The sequence below is a fragment of the Myotis brandtii genome, unplaced genomic scaffold (assembly GCF_000412655.1).
Source record: "Myotis brandtii unplaced genomic scaffold, ASM41265v1 scaffold165, whole genome shotgun sequence".
NCBI lineage: Eukaryota > Metazoa > Chordata > Mammalia > Chiroptera > Vespertilionidae > Myotis > Myotis brandtii.
The window spans coordinates 15,753,793-15,773,295 of record NW_005356042.1 but is presented as its reverse complement, the minus strand read 5'-3'; the positions used below and the strand labels follow the sequence as shown (position 1 = coordinate 15,773,295).

At 54.7% G+C, this 19,503-nt stretch overlaps 1 protein-coding gene across 1 annotated transcript in view; it reads right to left on the bottom strand.

Annotated features, from left to right (window-relative positions):
* Positions 1–470: 470 nt before the first annotated feature.
* FA2H (fatty acid 2-hydroxylase) overlaps positions 471–19,503 on the bottom strand; it is a 120,573-nt gene continuing 101,540 nt past the window's right edge. Inside the window, exons 4-9 of the mRNA XM_014536801.1 lie at positions 19,173–19,265; positions 9,378–9,520; positions 8,672–8,778; positions 4,996–5,168; positions 3,330–3,582; positions 471–1,876 (exon numbers count right to left, since the gene is read on the bottom strand). Coding sequence (XP_014392287.1) covers positions 1,797–1,876; positions 3,330–3,582; positions 4,996–5,168; positions 8,672–8,778; positions 9,378–9,520; positions 19,173–19,265 — 849 coding nt within the window. The 3' untranslated portion in view covers positions 471–1,796. The remainder of the gene's footprint in view (positions 1,877–3,329; positions 3,583–4,995; positions 5,169–8,671; positions 8,779–9,377; positions 9,521–19,172; positions 19,266–19,503) is intronic.

Below are 19,503 nucleotides of genomic sequence, written 5' to 3'. Positions count from 1 at the left end.
GGTGGCTCTGATGTGCGGCTGGGAAGACATCCTGAGAATCTGTTTCACCTAGACTGAGCCGGCCTGATGTTCTAGTTCCCACCGTGGGCGCTGGTTGCTAGAGTTTTCCTCCTTTGTTTTAGGAAAGTCAACTGGAATCTCAGCTGGGGTCTGATAAGTTCCAGAGGGACGTCTCCCCAGTGGTGTGCCAAGGCGGTTGATGGGGGTGACACCCCCACACGCCCCAAACGCTCACCCAATGTGCAGGCAGTAAGGGGGAAGGCTGTCTGCAGATCATTTTAAAACAGGAATAAAACCAAGTCAGAAAATAAGAGTTGCTCAGCTTTTTATTGTCACCATGGCCCAGCAAGTCCACACAACCTGGTCAGGGATAAACACCCCTCCCTGCTGGACGGGCCGTACCCACCCCCCACCTTCCGTGATGAAGTCTGGCGAATGAACACCAAGTAGCAGCAACCGCTCTTTGTTGGTTTCTTTTTAAATGTCTTTATTTTTCAAAATATACAATTTATTTACACCTTTATTTCACAACTGTAGTTTGTATATTTATTCCAAAATCTTTAAATAACTCCGCAGTAAACAGTACAAATCACAGGAGCGGTCAAACTGCTTCTCTTTAGCCTTTATGCTCATCGAGTTTTTTTAAACGTTTCAAGTAGTAATGGTTTGTGGGTAAGAAGGGAACAAAAATAGGACCAAAGGTTTATATAAGCTCAACACATAGAATTAGAAAGGGCGATCTGAGCAGCTACTTGAGCATTTATATAGTTTATAAATAAGACCCTCTCATGAGCAGTGAGGGTTTTGGTTATGAGGAAAAAGGGGCTGGAACCTCATCTGCTGGATGGGGAAGCCAATGGGGAGGGAGATAAGGCACCGAATAAAGGCTCCTTCTTGGCCTAAGGAGGCACTGGCTGGAAGGGTCCTGAGTGGGGGGCAGGGGCCCACCTGTGCCAGGTGGAGGTCAAGAATGGCTGGGAATGGGGTGCCCCCCCCCCCCCCCCGCAGAGAGGCCTCTTTAGCCGACCTTGGAGCAAAGCTTTGTGATTCTGGAGGCAGGGAGATGGCTAGAGCAGCTGGTGGTTCCTAAAGAAAGGGGCCCGGGCTCCCGCCAGCCTTGAGGCCAATGCCAGCTAGCCTTGGCCCCGTCTGCACAGGCAGGTGAGGGCCGGGCCTGTGTCTCGGCCTGAGGCACCTGGCGGTACAGCTGGCATCTGTGATTGGCAGTGGACGGAGGCACTGCCCTGGGATCCGGGATGGCCTGTGGGAGGCATCATGCTGTCTCTTCCTGTGAGAGCCCTTCATCCACCTCAGTGTCCTCCACTCATCGGGAGAAAGCCAGAGCCATCAAACCGCCCCCGGGAAGGGAAGGTGGGGAGACTAGGGCAGAGGCCCTGCAGACCCCACTCTTTGCTGTGGGGGTGGCTCCCAGGGAGCCCGAGGTGCTAAGACACAGGTGGATCACAGACCTGCCCGGAAGCCACAGGGGTCCGTTGCCGTCATTCCCCTTGGCCGGGTCCTCAAGCAGTCCTGTGGGCTGATTCTGGGCAGAGGTGCCGGTGGGAAGGCTGGGATGCTGCAGGAAAGAGCTAGTCCCTGAGGGCCATGTGGCCACCAAGTGGACGTGACCCTCCTGTGGTGGGTCGGGAGGGAAGTCTCAGTCTTTAGGGTCTCCCCAGCACCCTTCACCAAGCCCAAGAGCTGGACAAAGCCCATCCTGCCTGGCCAGGCAAACCTTCTTGCAGGGTCTGGATGGGGCGGGGGTGGGAGATGGGCCACAGTAGGGCAGGGAATTGTCACTGGATCTTCAGGTGGGGTTCTTCCGGCATAAGAGTGTGGAAAATGTAATCCCAAAATTTAGTGCTGATGCCAAATCCTAGAGAGGGAGACGAATAGGGAGAAGGTGAGGCTCTGTCCAAGGAGGGCAGAAACCTGCTTGGAAAGGGAGCCAGGGAAGATTTTCACATCTGTCCCCGCTGGCCTTCCCAACTCTCAGGGCCATTCTGGCAGAAGTCAGAGCAGGGTACCAGTTTCCCAAGGATGCCTGTAGACTAACCCCAAATCCTTTATCTCCAGGACTCCCTGGGAGAGCCTGGCCCCTGCCTGCCTCAGCCTCCTCCTTCTCTGTGAAGATGCCAAGTCCGTTCCTGCTTCAGGGCTTTGCACCTGTTGCTCCTGAGATGCTCTTTCCCCAGATGTTGGGTGCTGGCTCCTTTTGATTTAGGTCTCAGCTCTAACGACATCTCCGCAGTGACGTCTGCCTGGACCACTTGACCTAGTGCTCTGCCATCCAACAGGGTGGCCACTAGCCCACGTGACTGCTCAGCACTGGAACTGTGGCTAGAGCTACAAAGGGACTAGATTTCCAATTTCACTTGATTTTAATTAACTTACATTTCAATTTAAAAATGTATACCTGCCCTAGCCTGTTTGGCTCAGTGGATAGAGCATTGGCCTGCGGACTGAAGGGTCCTGGGTTCGATTCTGGTCAAGGGCACATGCCTGGGTTGCAGGCTCAATCCCCAGTAGGGGGCGTGCAGGAGGCAGCCAATGAATGGTTCTCTCTCATCATCGATGTTTCTTTCTCTCCCTCTCCTTTCTCTCTGAAATCAATAAAAATGTATTAAAAACAAAAACAAAAACAAAAATGTATACTCAGTTCAATTACTGGAAATCTTTCAAGCATCTCAGAGCAATTCGGGTATGTGAATCTACTTTTTAAAAAATTTTTACTGTAAATTTTATGAACTTTAAACACAGATTAAATATTTCCAATGAAAATTTAGCACCTGAATTGAGATGTGCTGTAAGTGCACGATACACACTGGACATAGAAGACTTAACATAAGAAAAAAAAAGAGTAAAATATCTCATTAACAATATTTTACATTGAGTATATGTTGACCTGATAATGTTGTGGTTGTATGTGGCTTCATAAAATATGCTATTAAAATTAATTTCATCCATGTATTTTTACTGGCTCATGTGGCCACTAGAAATTTAAAAATCACATCAGTGACTTGCATATTTTATTAGACAGAGCTGGACCCCTCCCCTGACTTATATGGTTCCTCTAACATCATCTTGCTTTACTTTCTTTGTGGCACTTATCATGGTCTGAAGTGATCTTTTACTATTGAGTGATTTCCTTGTTTGTCTCTGCTCTGCTCCCCACACCAGAGAGCAGGATGGGAGCCCCAGGCTTGCCTTGCTGTCTGTGGATCCCCAGAACCCAGAACAGTGCCTGGCCCTGGTAGGGGTTTAGTGGTAGCTGTCAAATAAGCAAGTGATGAAATGAGTGAGACTGGGAGGTGTTGGCTGAGCCTTACCTGACTTCTGATGTGCAAAGTGATGCTTGACGTGGTGGGCCTTCATGCTGTACAGGTAGGAGCCCTTGTGCGGTGAGCCGAAGTGCAAGTAGTAATGGGTCATGTCGTAGAGGACGTAGCCCAGAAGGCCGCCCGCAAACACAGTGCCCCCCACCGCCTCGGGCAGGAGGAGCTGCAAGGCTGTGTAGAAGAAGGCAATCACCAGCGAAGCTGGCGCAGGGGGGAAGACCAGGCGGGACTCGTCGAAGGGTGCCTGTGGATGGAGAGGCTCACGAGTCAGAACGCAGCTGGGGGCCTGCCTATAGCCACAACAGAGACTTCCCCACGGAGCATGGTGCCGAGCAGCCCCGCTGTCCCAGGGAGGGGCAGTGATTATCATGGGTCGACTTGGCACTCTCAGCGGCTTTGGGGAGGGCAGGCCACTATGCCGGAGAGCCCTAGAGAGACTGTCCTGTGCCCGGTTTCCAAGCCAGGCTAGGACCTGGGACACTGCGCAGGAACACGGGGGTGGATGTGGCTGGGCAGGATGTTCACGGTTTCGAGTCCCGCTTTATGCTCAAGGGGCCACTTTGGCTCTGGAATTTGTTAGATGCTAGAGAGGAGCCCCACCTCCAATGACCAGGTGGGGCACTCAGACCAGGGCCTGATGCTGTCTGGGAGGGCAACATGCCGGCCAACGGAGGCTAATGTGGATTCACATGGTGGGGTGATGCCGGAAGTGTTTGCATACTTTCTCCCCACCCTTCTTCCTAACAGGGGCTCTTCTTTGTTCCAAGGGGGTGTTGTCACATTTAACAATAAGAGAAATAGGCCCTAGGCTCTGGAGCTTTAAAAGCCAAGGGCCTGGTATAGACGTAAGATTTTAGTGACTGATGGTGAGGATTCTGAGAAAGACAGACCCTCTCTGGGCTGGAAGAAAAGGGAGAAAGCAGGCAGCAGTCATAGAGCAATACACCGATGAGGGTCTCTCTCCCGCAGACCGGGAGCAGCAGGACCAGCAGTATGCTGGAGAGCCAGCTCTGGGAGGGAGGGAGAGAAGGAGGAAGAGATGGGCACCTGGGACAGGCTGAGAACAGCACGGGGTGGGGACAGTGGGATGCAACTTCCTCTGGGCAGACCTGGCTTCCAGTCCCTGCCACTGGGGCCATGATATTGGCCTTGAAGAGCCCCAGTGTGGTGGGTGGTCGAGAGCACAGACTCTGGAATCCACAGAAGGAGGCACAAGATCCTGGCAGTGACAGGTGTGGCCTTGGGTGAGTCCCTCGTTCCCTAATTTCCCTAAGCCCGTTGGCTGCTCTGTGGAACGGGAAGAAGGAAGCTCCACACGGGCAGTGGTTGTTGACTCTTTTGTTCAGTGGTGTCTAGAGCAGTGCCTGGCGCAGAGCGAGCACGCGGTGAACACTCGTTGAATGAACGAACGAGTTGCTATGAGGATTAAAGATGGCCCACGGAAGGTACCTGCAGAGTGCCCGGTGTCAGTAATGACGGCACAGACACACACGCTCACTCTGTCCACGCCCAGTTCAGGTTAGGCCCCAGTCCTTCCTCCGAGCAACAGCAAATGCCCTGCTGTCCCTTGTTCCCAGCCCCTGACTCCCAGAGAGAGGGGCGGCTCCTGTGAATCGGGGAGAGCTGCAAGGCCCGGGTGGGAGCCCGCCCCGCTCACCTTGTGGTGCTGGCCGTGCATGATGAAGTGCAGCGTGATGAGGTAATAGCTGTTGCTGGGGGGCTTCATGTGGAACAGGAAGCGGTGGAGGAGGTACTCTGTTAGGCTCCAGAGGAGCATCCCCAGCACGAAGAGGCCCGGGAACATGGACTTAGGCATGGCTACCGAGTACTCTGCAGGGCGGCAAGAGAGAGGAAGGTCAGGGCGGATGGCCCCAGCAGGCAACAATGCCTGGCGGCTCTAGACGCCCTTCTCACCCCCACCCCCCACCCCCATCACCTTGGGACCGGCAGCCCTCTATCCAGCAGCTATGGGGTCAGGCCACACTGCTGGGGCTCTTGGGTCCAAATGGGAAGGAGGCCGTGAGGACCTATGCTGACCTTGGAGGGGTCCTCTCAGGGAACAATAGGGTCACGGACCAGAGATCTGAGATCTTCCTTACGGGGACTAAGAGGAGCAGCTGTGGCCGGTGATGGACATGGGCCTGGTACTATGATCTGAATGTGTCTCTTCAAAATTTTTATGTTGAAAGCTAACCCCCAAAGTGATGGTATTAAGAGGTGGAGCCTTTGGAAGGTGATTAGCTCATGAGGGTGAAGCCCTCACGAATAGGATTAGTGCCCTTATAAAAGAGGGCCCACAGCCCGGTTGGAGTGGCTCAGTTGGTTGAGCATCATCCTGTGTGCTGAAAGGTATGTTGCCGGTTCAATCCCCAGTCAGGGCACATACCTGGGTTGTGGGTTTGACCTGGTCAGGGCATGTATGGGAGGCAACCAATCAATGTCTCTCTCTCACATCAATGTTTCTCTCTCTCTCTCTCTCTCTCTCTCTCTCTCTCTCTCTCTCTCTTCCTCTCTCTAAGCATACCCTGGTTGAGGATAAAAAGAAAAAAGAAATAAAGAGGGCCCACAGAGCTCCCTGTCGCTTTTGTCCATGTGAGGACACAAGAAGTCTATAACCTGGAAGAGGACCCTTACCTGACCAGGCTGGCACCCTGATCTGAGCTCCCAGCTTCTAGATCTGGGAGCAACACATTTCTGCTGTTTATAAGTCACCCAGTCTGTGACGTTTTGCTGTAACTAAGTCCAGATGGCTAAGACCCCTGAGAGGACCCCTTGCCTTGGTGGCATGGGGGAGAGGGAAGAATGATCCCAATTAAGCCAGGAGAGCTGGGCAGTCATTGATGGAAAATGTGAACCACCAGGGACTGGAGAGCAAGAGGGACAGGAAAACACACAGAGAAATTTCAATGGGCACGACTTGAAATCATAGCATATGGGGAAGACGTGAAAAAAACTGAAGATGATTAGCAGGGAGGTGAGAAGACTGGAGATGTAACTGTCCAGTGTGAGGTTCCCAACACCCACCCTCTCATGCCAGCCTGCAGTCCTTGAGGCTCTTATTTCCTTTCTCCATTTTGTTCATTTCTTTTTTGTTGTTGTTAATCCTCACCCCCGGATATTTTTCCCATTGACTTTTAGAGAGAGTGGAATGAAGGGAAGGAGAGAGGAGGAGGAGGAAGAGGAGGAAGAGGAGGAGGAGGAGGAGGAGGAGGAGAGAAACACACCAACTGGCCACAGACTTTTGTCTTGACCTTATTTGGGCTCCCCCCACACAATCCTCATGGAGGCCCCCATCCCCACCCAGCATGCCATGTGGTTCTGGCCTACCACTCACTTAACTGCTTCCAGGCACTGCACTTGGGCACATCCTGAACTGCAGAACCCCTCTGCTTTTCCAAACACATTCATGCACACGTCTAGGAATTTCAGCCGTGAGCTGGTGGCTCTGCTCAGCCTCCACTGCTTCTCGGCTCCCTGGCTCTTCTGCACGGTTGGATGCTAGTGCTCCCCTTGCCCAGCAGCTGTGTGGGGACCTGCCAGCCGCCCCTTGCCTAGCTCGGTGGCTCTTACTTTCTCTGCCTTGCCTGGCGAGCAGGGAGGTAAGGGAGGCCTGTGGACACATATCTTACACTGCCATCATGGTCACGGGCTCTACACTGGACCTTTATTAAACAGCACATCTCAGCTCTCTGCAGAGGCCTGCAGATCTGACCAAGCCCTCAGATCACCCTCCCTGTCATGCAGAAGAGCCTCCTCCTATAGGTCAAGTCTCCGCCCACTCCCTCACCCCAGCATCATCCCTGTTGGCGCATCTGCCCCGGAGCTGGTACCGAGTGGCATCTCTAGAGGAATCCTGCAGAGGGACCTGGGCCAAGGCTCCGGCAGCCCCTTCCCCCTCCGGCCGCCAGCCCCGGCGGCTCTGCCACTGTTGCTGATTGTTAGGGAACCCTGGGTGGACAGTGGGCGATTCAGCGAGCAGGCTTTCTGAGCAACAAGCCCTGTGCTGTGCCTGAGCTATTCAGCGTGGGCAGAAAAGGGTAACCTTGGCTCTCGGGGCGTGCGTGTTAACCCTTGGTGACCGGGAGCAGCTCTGGGCTCCGGGGAACGTCCTGCATCTTGTTCATCCCCTACCACATCCTGGTCCAGGCAGGAAAACGGAGGCTCCCATCACTGTGGCCGTGGCCCCTCTCATCTACACCATTCAGGTCCTCTGCTTGCCACTCACTCCCAGGAGCCGTGGGCAGGAGAGAAGCTCAGAGTGAGGGCAGGAGGAGCCTGCATCTGGCAGAGAGGGGGCGCTCCAAGGGCTCAGAGTCGGGAACATTACACGTGGATGGGAAAGGAAAGCCCACCTGAGCTAGCCAGTACCCTTCTCCTGCCTGAACCCTCACTGGCCTCCATCTGAGCCTCCCGCCACCGCCCTGAGGCAGGCTGTGCTAGGACATCAGACCACCAGGGCAGGCAGCATGGATCTGGAGGCCCAAGGGAGGCGGCAAGCTTGGGAGGCGGGCTGACAGAAGTGGCCGCACCCAAACCCATGGCTGCCCTGAGAGACTCAGTCCCCTAGGCTCATTGGCAGCCCTGCTCTCTGTGCCCTGATCCCTGAAGCTGGGGGACACCTGGCATCTACCTCCTAGCCACATGACCCCGAGTCGCTTGTCTGATTTCTCTGAGGCTCCATTTCCTCACCTCGAAAGGGCATGATGATAGTCCCTTTCTCATGAGGCTGTTGGGAGCGTTAACCAAGATGGTCCCTGGAAGGCACCAGGCTTGACACGTAGAAAATGCTCATTAGAGGTTAGTGGGGCTGTGACTCCGAGTCAGGGGTTCTGCTGCCTGGGCCTTTGCTCAGGAGACACTGCAGGACATTCCCAGATCTTTCTCTTCCAGGTTCTAAGCTGTGCTGTGTTCACGGGCCATTCTGAGTCTAGCTCTCAGCTGTGCCACGTGGTGAATGATTTCATTTAGTTTCTTGACAATCCCAGATCATACCTTTTCTAGTATTAGACTCAGTGATAAACCTCTTTCTTTACTGCTGTCTCCTGACAAATGATTTTATTTAGTTTCTGCTAATGCATTGCTGTTCTCCTCCTCATCCTCCTCTTTTTCTTCCTCTTCCTCTTTTCGTCTTCTTATAATCCATTCAGGATTGGGGCTGAGGGAGTCTGACAACATTTTTCTTTGGAAGACTATTTCTACAGAAAGGTCTCACTTCACAATGTTTGTGATATGGTTTTGGGTTCTGTCTTTGCAGAAACCTAGTGCCAAAAGGAACACCAAGGTCTCCCACCTCCAGGAGCCATGGGAGCAGATCAGGAAGGGACCAGCGTTACCTGTGGTGAAGGAAGCGAAGAGTCGGACATCGCCCTGGGCGAGGGTTCGGTAGTGGGACCAACTGAGGTACAGCATCAGGGGCATCCAGATGACGGGGACGCTGTACCTGCAGGAGGGCCACCAGGGTGAGAGACAGACATGCTCAGGGGCTCGCCGGGGCCAGCTTTCCCAACACACCTCTTGACTAGAGGGGGGATGACATGGTACCAAAGCACGTGTAGACAGCATGTGGAGACCTGGGGTCAAAGGGGCACTGCTGGGGCGGGTGGGAAGGAGAAAAACAGAAGGAAGGTCGTGAGTCTATCTGCGTGAGTCTCTGAAATGAGTTATTGGCAGAAAAGAACTGTGTCCCTGTGGCTACAGACTCTGTGTAGCTGAATAGATGCTGACCTCTTGTGGCAAAGGAGCTAATTGCAGGCAAAATTGTTCCCATGGGCATTAGAGGCTGGAAACCCTTCGTAGGAATCTGGAATAGAACAGGGGTGGCATTCAGAGTGGTTTCTGGCTGTATGTCTGTGTGTCACTCACTCAATGAACAAACCATGCATAGGAATGGATTATACCTACGGCATGTTCCACTATCCCCGAGAGCTTACAGAACAGCTCTGGGCTGGGATTGGGGGAGAATGCCCCCTCCCCTATTGTATCTGCCTGATACCATCAGGAGAGAGGGACAGCCCACCATGGGCTCAGTGCGGGGCTCACCAGACAGTCTTGGTGAGGGCCTCGATGAAGTCTGAGTAGAAGAGGCGGATGGGCCTGGTCACCGGCTGGTGGACCCACTCATCGTACTTCTCGCCCAAGTGGCCTACCTGCCACAGTAGGGGCTTCTGCCAGTCTACCAGGTCCTGCAGGAGACAAAGTCAGTGGACACTTGATATTCACACCTGCACACATTCATGCTCCCGTCTCCTGGTTATCACAGTCAAGTCTCCATCCTTTACCTCATGTGGTCGGTATAAGGTTACCTGCCCTCTCGCTTTAGTGATTCAGGACTTAACCAAGCCACTCATCTCAGCTCCCGGCCAGAGAAATGAGATCCAGGACAGGCTCATGACCTAAGCTGGCGCAATAAGCCATCAGACACTCTCTCTTCCTGCTGGAGTGGCTAAGTTGGCGGGCATGAGCCTGCCTGAGGACTCAGTTAATCCAGAAGGTGGCCAATCCGGGATCTAAAGACACCAAATCCAGGTGATGACACCTGAGCACCCAGATTCATCCATGCCTGAAGCTTGAAGGCCTGCCCAGGACACTGTAAGTACAGGAGCCAATACATTCTGTGCTAGGAATGAAACAGGTCCTTTCTCCTCTACCAGAGGCTTTCTTCTTGGTGTTGGCCTGGGCAATGCACATCATTTACTAGTACATTAGCACATGCAAATAACTTATACATAACTAAAATGGAAATATAATGGAAAATGTGCTCTAAATGTTTTACTTATAGGGATATAAGATCAACGAGTTTGGAAGCTGCAGTTCTAGGCAATGGGAAGCCCCTGAAGATTTATGATGAGTCAATGTATTGTAGATTAATCTGAACCAAAATCAGGAAACCAAAACCAGTAAAGGACAGTGAAGTTGTAGCGAGGGGCCACTTTCAAAGCTTGGCTCTGCCATTTATCAGCTGTGGGATCCTGGGCCTCTCAGAGACCCTCAGCTCTCTTGTCCTAAAGCCGATGTGCCCACCACCCGTAAGAGAGAGAGAGGGCAGAATATGTTCTGTGTTTGGCACATAGTGGATGTCAACAGATCTCCAGCACAAGGGAGTTAGGTGGCTACTGAGGGTGAGAATGGGGTGGTGTCAGGGAAGAAAAGGAGAGGAGAAGGAGATGCACGGAGGAGGAGCCCTCGGGCCCGGGAGAAAGAGTCAACCATGACTCTGCCACCTCCTTCCTCATCCGCGGCTGGACTCTCATCCTTGCACAGGCCGCCCCACCAAAGCTTTCAGCCCCGCTGGAGGCGAAGCTAGCCCTGCCATCACAGCCCTGGAGCGGGGACGTAGGGCTCTTGGGCAAACAGGGCAGGTCACTGAGCGGTCTCTCTGTGCCTGCAACTAGAGGAAAAGGCCCAAACATGGTTGTGGTTTCCTGCTATGTGAACTTGGCAGTTCCAGGGTGCTGGCTGTCTTCCTGCTTCCCAGGCTGGAAGAGGACTCTGGTCAGCCCAGAAGCATCCCATCCAGCACCCATTAAACAAGGCAGCCATCCAAGCCCCACTGAGTCGCTTGACTTTCTCCAGTCCCCACATCTCCTTGACTTTTTCCCCTGGGTCTAGCAGGAAATGGATTTACTGGGTGCCTGCTGTCTCATTCCTTCCATTCCTCTGCCTCAGGTCTCTACACACACATACCCAGCACCACCACCACCACCACCAGGAAAAAAAAACACACACAAAAAACTGGAGGAACCAGCTATTGCTCTGTGTTTACACATTATCTTATTCAGCCTACAGAGCCCCACCTCAAAAGAAGGGAGGCCAGGGTCATGGGAAGAATTTGAGGTTTTGCCCCAATTGCAACACCATGGAGAGCGAACACTCAGAGCAACTGTTACATGCAGGCATGACTCTAAACACCTAATTATTTGATCTTCAACATACCTCTAACTAGGCAAGTACTGTCATTACTGTCATCTTGCAGATGGGGAGACGGAAGCCGAAGAACTTGCCCCAGGTTACCCAGGTATCTCTTTGATGAATTGGCCCCGTAATCATTGGGAGGCAGCCATCTTGGTCCCTGGTAATACTCCTTGTCCTGAATCTTAATAGAGCCACACCAGGCTTCCTTATGCTTGCTTGGCACGGTCTACCTTTCCCCATTCTTTTACCTTTTTTTAAAATTATTATTGATTAAGGTATTACATATGTGTCCTTATCCCCCCCACCATCCTTTTACTTTCAAACTATGTACATCTTTACATTTAACGTGCATCTCTTGGGTCTTGCTTTTTTTTTTTTTTAATCTAGTCAATCTCTGCCTTTTATTTGAAGTGTTTAATCCATTTTTATTTAATGTTGCGGTAGTACCACCATTTTGCTATTTGTTTTCTGTTTGTCTCCTCTATTCTTCTTTTTTTGCCTTGTTTGTATTAATGAAGTATTTAAAAATATTCTATATTATCTCCTCTATTGACTTTTTAGCTATGCCCTTTTGTGTCCCCCCCCTCATTGTTACTCTACAGATGATCATACGCATCCTTAACTTATTACCATCTTTCTCAAATGAAAACCCAGGTTTTCATATGTTCTACTTTTGTATGTCACACATGGCACTCCATGCCTGGTTTTCATTTGTACACTTCATTCGAATTAACTGCCTTAGACAATGAATGCTTCCAGTTATTGAACAGGGGTGCGTGCGGCCAGTCAGGCCTCTCTCTGAGCCTTGCTGTGGTTTGGGCAAATTTTCACCTGTTGGTTCAATTTGCCCTTATTTTATAGAGAGTAGAAACAGCATAGGATTCATAAGCTTGATTCAGTTGAGACCCAGGAAAAATGTCTAGGCAGGCAGCAAACAGGGACTCCAGCCTGGAACTTCCACCCTCCTGTGAGGGAAACAGAACGGGAGGACAGAGCAGGTGTGGAGAGCTGAAGCTAGAAGAGTTTGTATACAGGGGTGATGGGAACAGAGCCAGCACCACCCCCGGGCCCCCAGCCCCTTGGAACACAGGGTCTTTCAGTTGATGCCCTGTTGCCCATCTGACCTTTGTACATGACTTTGGATCCTCTCTGAACAGACCAGTAGGCAGTCACCATACAAATGGCGGACTCGCAGTCTAGAGTTGGTCCCGAGGCTGCCTCTGACCAGCTCGCTGGCCTTGGAGGGCCTCAAACCCAGGCTCCGTGTCTAGCCCCCGGTGCATTTCTGTGAGATAGTACTCCTTGGTGCCCATGAAGGGCCACCGCACTCCGGGGGCTAAAGCACCACCCTAGAGGACTCCCAGGAAGGCTCACTCTTACTCTGCAAACATCTCCCTCAGCCCCCAGAGGCCAACACCTGTACTTCTACCACAGTAGCCTCAGCCCACTATTCCAGGGGAAGTAAAATGAGCTTCCATGTAAGTAGAGAAGTCCACCTACTGACTCTTCCCCATTTTATGGATGGGGACACTGAGGCCCAGGGTGCTTACGTGGTTCTTGGGAGGGGTTGGTTGGCCCTGAAGTGGGAGCCCCCTTTCTCCCCTTCCCTTCCACACAGTCTCCCAGGAGCTGGGGCGTTCACTGTGTGCTCAACCTGCTTTAGATGGTACAAGTACTGATGGGTGTCTTTTCTCAATTCTCTTCCAGTTCTGATTATTGAACAGGAAGTCTCAGCGGGGTGCTAATATGCTCAACATCTCTCACTTGCTGGTCATTTCCAACGTGGCGGCTGGCTGGAAACTCACCATGGGAAGGGAGGATGCAAAAAACAACAGCTCAGATCCCATGAGTGGGAAGGGCCTCGGGGTAAATTTCACTTCCTACCCCACCTGGCAGAGGACCCCTTGGCTAACCCTCCCACAAATGACTCTCTTCCTCTTAAGCTGATGCCTGGTCCTGCCCTCTTCCCACCCCTACTTCCTAAGTCTTGGGGGGCTGGGGAGGCATCAAAGGCATCCGCAAAGGTCTGACAGCCTCTGTAAGAGGTCAGGTGGGCGGGGAGGGAGGAGTTCTGAATAGGTCACACCTCCAGTTCTCAGCCATTTGGGGGCTTCCATAGCAAGCCTCACAACAGCAAATCTTCCTTTACACAGCTGTGGAACCTGTTGCTCAGAGAGGGCAAGCGATTCACTCAGGGTTGCCCAGCTAAAGCGGGACTGCATAGATGAGGGTGAGGGGTCTTTTGGTGAACTGCTAGACCCCAAGCAACAGGCTGGGCCCCCCAAAACACATGCAAGTCCAGGGAGAGTTTGGTTAAAGCACCTAGTGCCAACTGTGTGTGTCCCGTTCCCCTCCCCCACCCAGCTCTGCCCCTGCCCCGAAGGGAGGGGGAGGGCCTCGGCCTCTCCCGGCTATGCCAGGAATGCAGCTGCAGCAGGGCCAGGCAGGGGTAAAGGGCAGCCTGCCGCCCAGAGGGTGGGTGGAAGGGCATGCGTGTTGCCAGGCTGGAGAGGGGGCCTCCTTCGCTCTCCCCCTTTCCCAGGTGCCCTCCTCCTGGGCAGCACGGAGCCAGGTGGCACAGAGCTCTTTCCAGGGGCAGCCCCGGAGCAGGAGCAGGAGCTGGTACCCGCTGCTCTGCAGCAGGGGCACATGCAGGGAGAGGGGGCAGCTGCTCTATGCCAGCAGCTCCTCCCACGACCACAGTCGCAGGCTGAGGCAATTGTTTAGAGAAATGCCCGCCCAGACCCCAGAGCTCACAGCTCCGGGGCAGCTTTCTGAGCCAGGAAGGCTGCGATGGGCTTCCAACCTGTGGGTGTTGGTGGGGAGGGGAGTGAGGACAAGGAGCTGGACAGGAATCCCAGGACACAGTGTCCTGCATCCTGGTCACAGCCCCCTGGGCTCAGACTTCACGGCCATTCTCCTTTGTGAGCCGTGATGCGGAGAATAGGGCCTGCAATGACCCCACTTTACAGATGAGGAGACAGGTAGACGCTCAGCTGCAGATGCTGGAGGTGGGACCTGCACCTCAGTGCATCGTAACCCAGAACCAGCAGGCCTGTCAGCTGGCTCAGGACCCTGCGGTGAGAGTCAGCCAGCACAGAGGCTGTGAGGGACCCAGCAGGGGTGTGCAGTGTGGGGGTCCACGGAGGCCCGTGGTGGCCTTGCAGAGGTGGCTCCTCTAACTGGAAGCGCCTACGTTCAAGTCTACAGGGGCGGTTCTGGACCAGCGTCCTCCTCCCTGTACCCAGGCGATGGGTAGCTGGGAGGAGGCCTCAGGCTCCCCCTGTGAGGGTTCAGGGAGCTGAGAGTGGCCGGGAGCAGGGGGTGAAGGGGTCAAAGCCCCCTTCGAGGGAGGATCGCCACGTACCATGCAGAATGCCAGTGTGACCTCAGTGCTTGGGACAGAACAGCAAAGTGGCTCTGCCGCCCCACTCCCCCCCCCCAGCCTCCCCCTCCCCCGCCCCCAATCCTAAAGAGAAGTGGGCTGGTCTTGCACCGGCCGCTTGCTTCCTGATACCCTGTGTACCCTCTTCCGGGTCCTCCTGACAACCCCACACTGTAGGGAGGGGAATAACTTCCTCCCACTTGCTGAGGGAGAAACAGAACATAGCTGCCTATGGTCACCCAGTGGCATCTCCGACTTGAGCCTGCCCCGTCCACCGCCCTCGCAGGACCAGAGAGCGGTGCCCAGCCCTCCTACCTGGTTTCTCCCTGGGGGAGGTGGGGGGGTATTTTTTGAGCACTCCCGAGCTCTTTGGCAGAGGGGCCAGGGTCTCTAGGCCAGGGAGCAAACAGGGAGAAAACTCAAGACCCTGGCCCAGCAAGGACAGTCTTGGGGAGGTCGCTGTGGATCCCTCCGGGCAGCCAGGTAGACGGGCATCCTTCTGGGGCAGGTCAAGGGGAGAAAGGAGGCCAAGGTGACACGGAGGGGTGATGCTGGGAGGTGAGCCAGGGCTGCCCAGAGGTGGGCAGGCCAAGAGGGCCCTTGTGCAGATCCAGGGGCTATTTTCCTGAGAAGTGACTTAACTGAGGGTCCCAAAAGGTTCACCCAAGCAGCCAATATCAACATCTGCCAGGCTCCGGGGACACCTGGAGCAGCCCAATGCTAAGGAGTGCGCGCGAGTGTATGGCAAGGGGACTTTGAGAGCCCACGGCTGCATTTTGCTTTGTGACACACCTGGCCTGATGAGTCTACCTGTCTCTTAAGGGAAGAGAGTGGCTTCCACCCAGTGGAGGGAGGGCGGGTTCTGCTGGAGTCTGGCTTAGCCTGAGGGGAGGGATGGGGAAGAGGATGTGCAAAGCTTTGGAGACAACTCCCTCCAGGGACCTGCTCAGCCTCCTCCCTCCCTCTGCCACCCTCTCTCCCAAGCACAGGCCTCAAGGTGGGCAGGACACGTGGAGGGGCACCCGCAGGGGAGGGGCTCAGCCGCAAGCACTGGCTGTGCTAAATGTACCCGCAGAGTGACTTTGGGCAGGAGACCGAAGCTCCTCCTCATTGTTAAATCGGGATCTGAAGATCTTATCTCTTCAGGATTAAATTAGATAACTGGATCATAAGTTTAAAGTGCTCGGCCTGCAGTGTCGGGCACATGGGAAGAGCTCAGTAAAAGAAATGCTCATTCGGCCCTAACTCTGCTGCCCAGAGGGATTGGCGCAGGGACTTCTGCCAACACTTTAAATCACACCCGTTTCATCTGGCATCAGAAAGCTGGCCCCCAAAGTGGGCAGATGGAGGAGGCTGCCAGGGGAGGGCTCTGCGCCCGACACAGTGAGGCAGTGAGAAGAGCGGGTGGGACAAATGGGACAGGTGTGTCCAGAGCGGGAACAGTGGGAAGCTCCTGCCACCTGTACTGGGCAAGCCCCAGGCAGGCTGGGCTCCGGAAAACGGGGAGACGTGTGGGCTGTAGTGCAGGGTGAGGGGCTAGAACCTGGATTCTCATCCCACAAGGAAGCCTGGATCCTGCCTGCCTGAGTGATCGGAGGGATGGCTTAGAAATGGTTCTAACAGCCCAACTGATGTGGCTCAGTGGTTCAGCTTCGACCCATGAACCAGGAGATCAGGGTTCAATTCCCCACCAGGTTGTGGGCTCGATCCCCAGTAGGGGGTGTGTAGGAGGCAGCCGATCAATGATTCTCATTGTTGATTTTTTTTTTCTCTCTCTCCCTCTCCCTTCCTCTCTGAAATCAATAAAAAATATATATTAAAAAAAGAAATGGTTCCAATAACCTTCTATGCAGAACCTGAAAATCAGACTATACCACACTTCTACGCAGGGTGGGGGGCCCCTGGGCTGGTTTCCTGGCCCTTCTGCTGTACCTCCTCCCTGTGCCCCAGCACCCCAGGTCCCCTGGCTCTTTCCAGCATGGCCCACCCTGTCCCACCCTGTCCCACCTCCTAGGGGAGGCGTGGTCATGGGAGCCCAAGGCTCCCTTCCTCAGCAGTGCCCAGAGGGGCTCCCCTTGAATGCAAAACAGGAAGGGTTAACTTTGGCAAATCCCTTTGCCCTAGAGGTAGATGAGTTAAAAACAAACAAACAAAAAAAAGGCAAGGAAAGCACTGTTCCCTCTTCCTGGGAAGCCCAGCTCCCCAGGCTGGGTCTCTTGGGGGGACTGGGAGCTCCTTGTTAGGGTGGTTCTCCTTACCCTCTCTCCAGCTGCCTCCTGCACACCTCCTACTGGGGATGTGCCCACAACCAAGGTACATGCCCTTGGCCGGAATAGAACCCGGGACCCTTCAGTCCGCAGGCCGACGCTCTATCCACTGAGCCAAACAGGTCAGGGCCTCCTTACCCTCTCTTGGTCCAGCCCTTGCCCCTCTCTCTCAGCCCAGATGGGAGGAAGACAAAAGGTTGTGTGAAAGAATGACAGAGGCGGGGAAGGTGAGTCAGGCGTGACCTGTCTGAACATGCTGGCAAGGAGCCAGGACCGGGCCCTGGGGGAGGAGGGGGAGGGGAGGCCCCCTCATCCGCTCAGCTCAGGTTGGGGCACAGGTGATGGTGGAACAGGCCTGGGTGGCCTTGATCCCCACCCACCCAAACCCCCATGCAGTGGCGGGGCTGGGGTCAGCCTTGGACCTGCAGCCCAGGTCGACTGGGAGGCTCCTTCCCCGCAGCAGGATACTTATCCAACCCCGGTCAGTTCCCTGGGTAAGTATTTTCTTTCCAAGCCCACAGATGCTGGTGCCAAGGATCCCTCTTCATGGCTCCTTTTAGCCCCGCCCCCTGGCCTTGAGCCCTGAGCTGACAGCCGCAGCGCCTTCTCTGTCCTGCCCTCAGCCCCACCCTCCTCATCTCCCTCTGAAGCCTCCTCTCCCAGGGCCAGGTCCTGACTCCACAGCTTTGGGGTCTCTGTACCATTCAAGCTGGCTGTCTCCCCCTCCATCCTGTCCACATGCAGAACAAACCCAAGTCCCCAGACTTCCAGAGAAGTCAGCCATTTGTAGCAAGACCCCCAGCCTCAGCCCTGGCCTGGGCACTGAGCACCTGTGGCCAACCTGGGGCTCAGAGCCAGCCCACCAGGTTCCGGCGAGCTCCCTGGGAGCCTGCTGTGGGGTCCGGCTAGCCTTCTCCTCCCCGGTCTTCTCTTTCCCTTTTGGTTACAGGCCCCTGGAAGGGGATAGACCCCCAGCCTCAGCCCTGGCCTGGGCACTGAGCACTCGTGGCCAACCTGGGGCTCAGGGCCAGCCCACCAGGTTCCGGCGAGCTCCCTGGGAGCCTGCTGTGGGGTCCGGCTAGCCTTCTCCTCCCCGGTCTTCTCTTTCCCTTTTGGTTACAGGCCCCTGGAAGGGGATGGGCATGGAACAACCTGTCCCAGCCTTTCCCACAGAGTACACACACATGTCCTTGCTGTGGGCTGACAGCTCCCTCAAAGGCGGTGACAGACACCATCAATCTGGGGCATGGGCATGGAACAACCTGTCCCAGCCTTTCCCACAGAGCACACACGCATGTCCTTGCTGTGGGCTGATGGCTCCCTCAAAGGCGGTGCAATTCCCCTGTGACAGACACCATCCCCGAGTTCCTGGAGTCAGGGCCTCAGGAGTCCTGGCCAAAGGGGCCCGGCAAACAGTAAGCTTTCCGGAGGCCCCGCCTTTCCTCTGCTCACCTGTGTCCCTTGGGCATGCTTCTCGAAACTCCCCAACTTGTACTAACTGTTGACAGGGTGGAGGAGGGTCTGTCCTCCCACCAGATTGTGAGCTGCCTGGCTCAGGGGCCTGTCCTGCTTGTCTCTCACCTGGGGTCCAACACAGGCAGGGACACGTATGGATAACCCACTTGTGTCTTTTCCAGGAAGAAATGGCAAAATGACATTGGGTCAGTCCTATGACCTAGGCTGGAGGGAAATGGCTCCTACATCTGGTTCCCTCCAGGGCCCCCAGGCCACACTGCTTCTCCTCCTGCCCCCCCACATGGAGAGGTTCCTTCCACCTGGGACCAACAAAGGGGGCCTGCCTAACCCCCCCGAGATGCTGGCCTCTGAACACCAAGGGAGGTTTGGTGTCGGGCTCTGCAGACAAACACCGCAGATAGTTCGCTCTGCCCCCGCCGCCCCAGCAGGTCCCCCGGTGACCCTTGCGAGTGATTGCTGGTGCCTGGGCAGCTCTGCCTGGGCACCGGTCAAGCTAGCTGTCTGGGCCTGCTGACCCTGCACTGTGCCCTTCTCGGTGTCAGGGGCCCATGGGGACCCTCCCACGGTGCTTGGGCTTGGCTCTGCACAAACCTCCTCGTGCACAGTTCTCCTGCACCCGTCACAGCCTTGGTCACACGTGCTACCCAGGCGATGCTTGTACGCAGTGGGCATCTGCTTCCCAGCCTCATCTTTCTGGGCAAACGTCACAAATAACTACAGCCTTTGGCTCCACACACCCTCTCCTCGGCCATGGGAGCCCCCGGTCACCATTCCACCCCATCCTGTGCCAGTTACCTTGTCCCAGTCTACCACTTTGAGCTTTGGCTCCATCGCTGGGTCTGTCTTCTGCGTGTCCACAGAGACTGCAGCCCCGTTCTCCATGGAACCCTGGAGAGAGGAGGGACGCGGCGATTAGGTGATGACTCACAGTGGGTGAGGGCAGAGAGCTCAGCTGCCCCACGTTCAGGCAGCCAGGAGTGGTGAGAGCCTACGGTGGGGCAGGGTGGATGGAGACCAAGGATATTGAGAACATTTTGAACACAGGTAGACAATGATGTGCGTGGTATTATTCTCTGCATTTTTCTTCTCCTTTAAAAAAGTAATTTCTGCAAAAACAAGAGGCAGA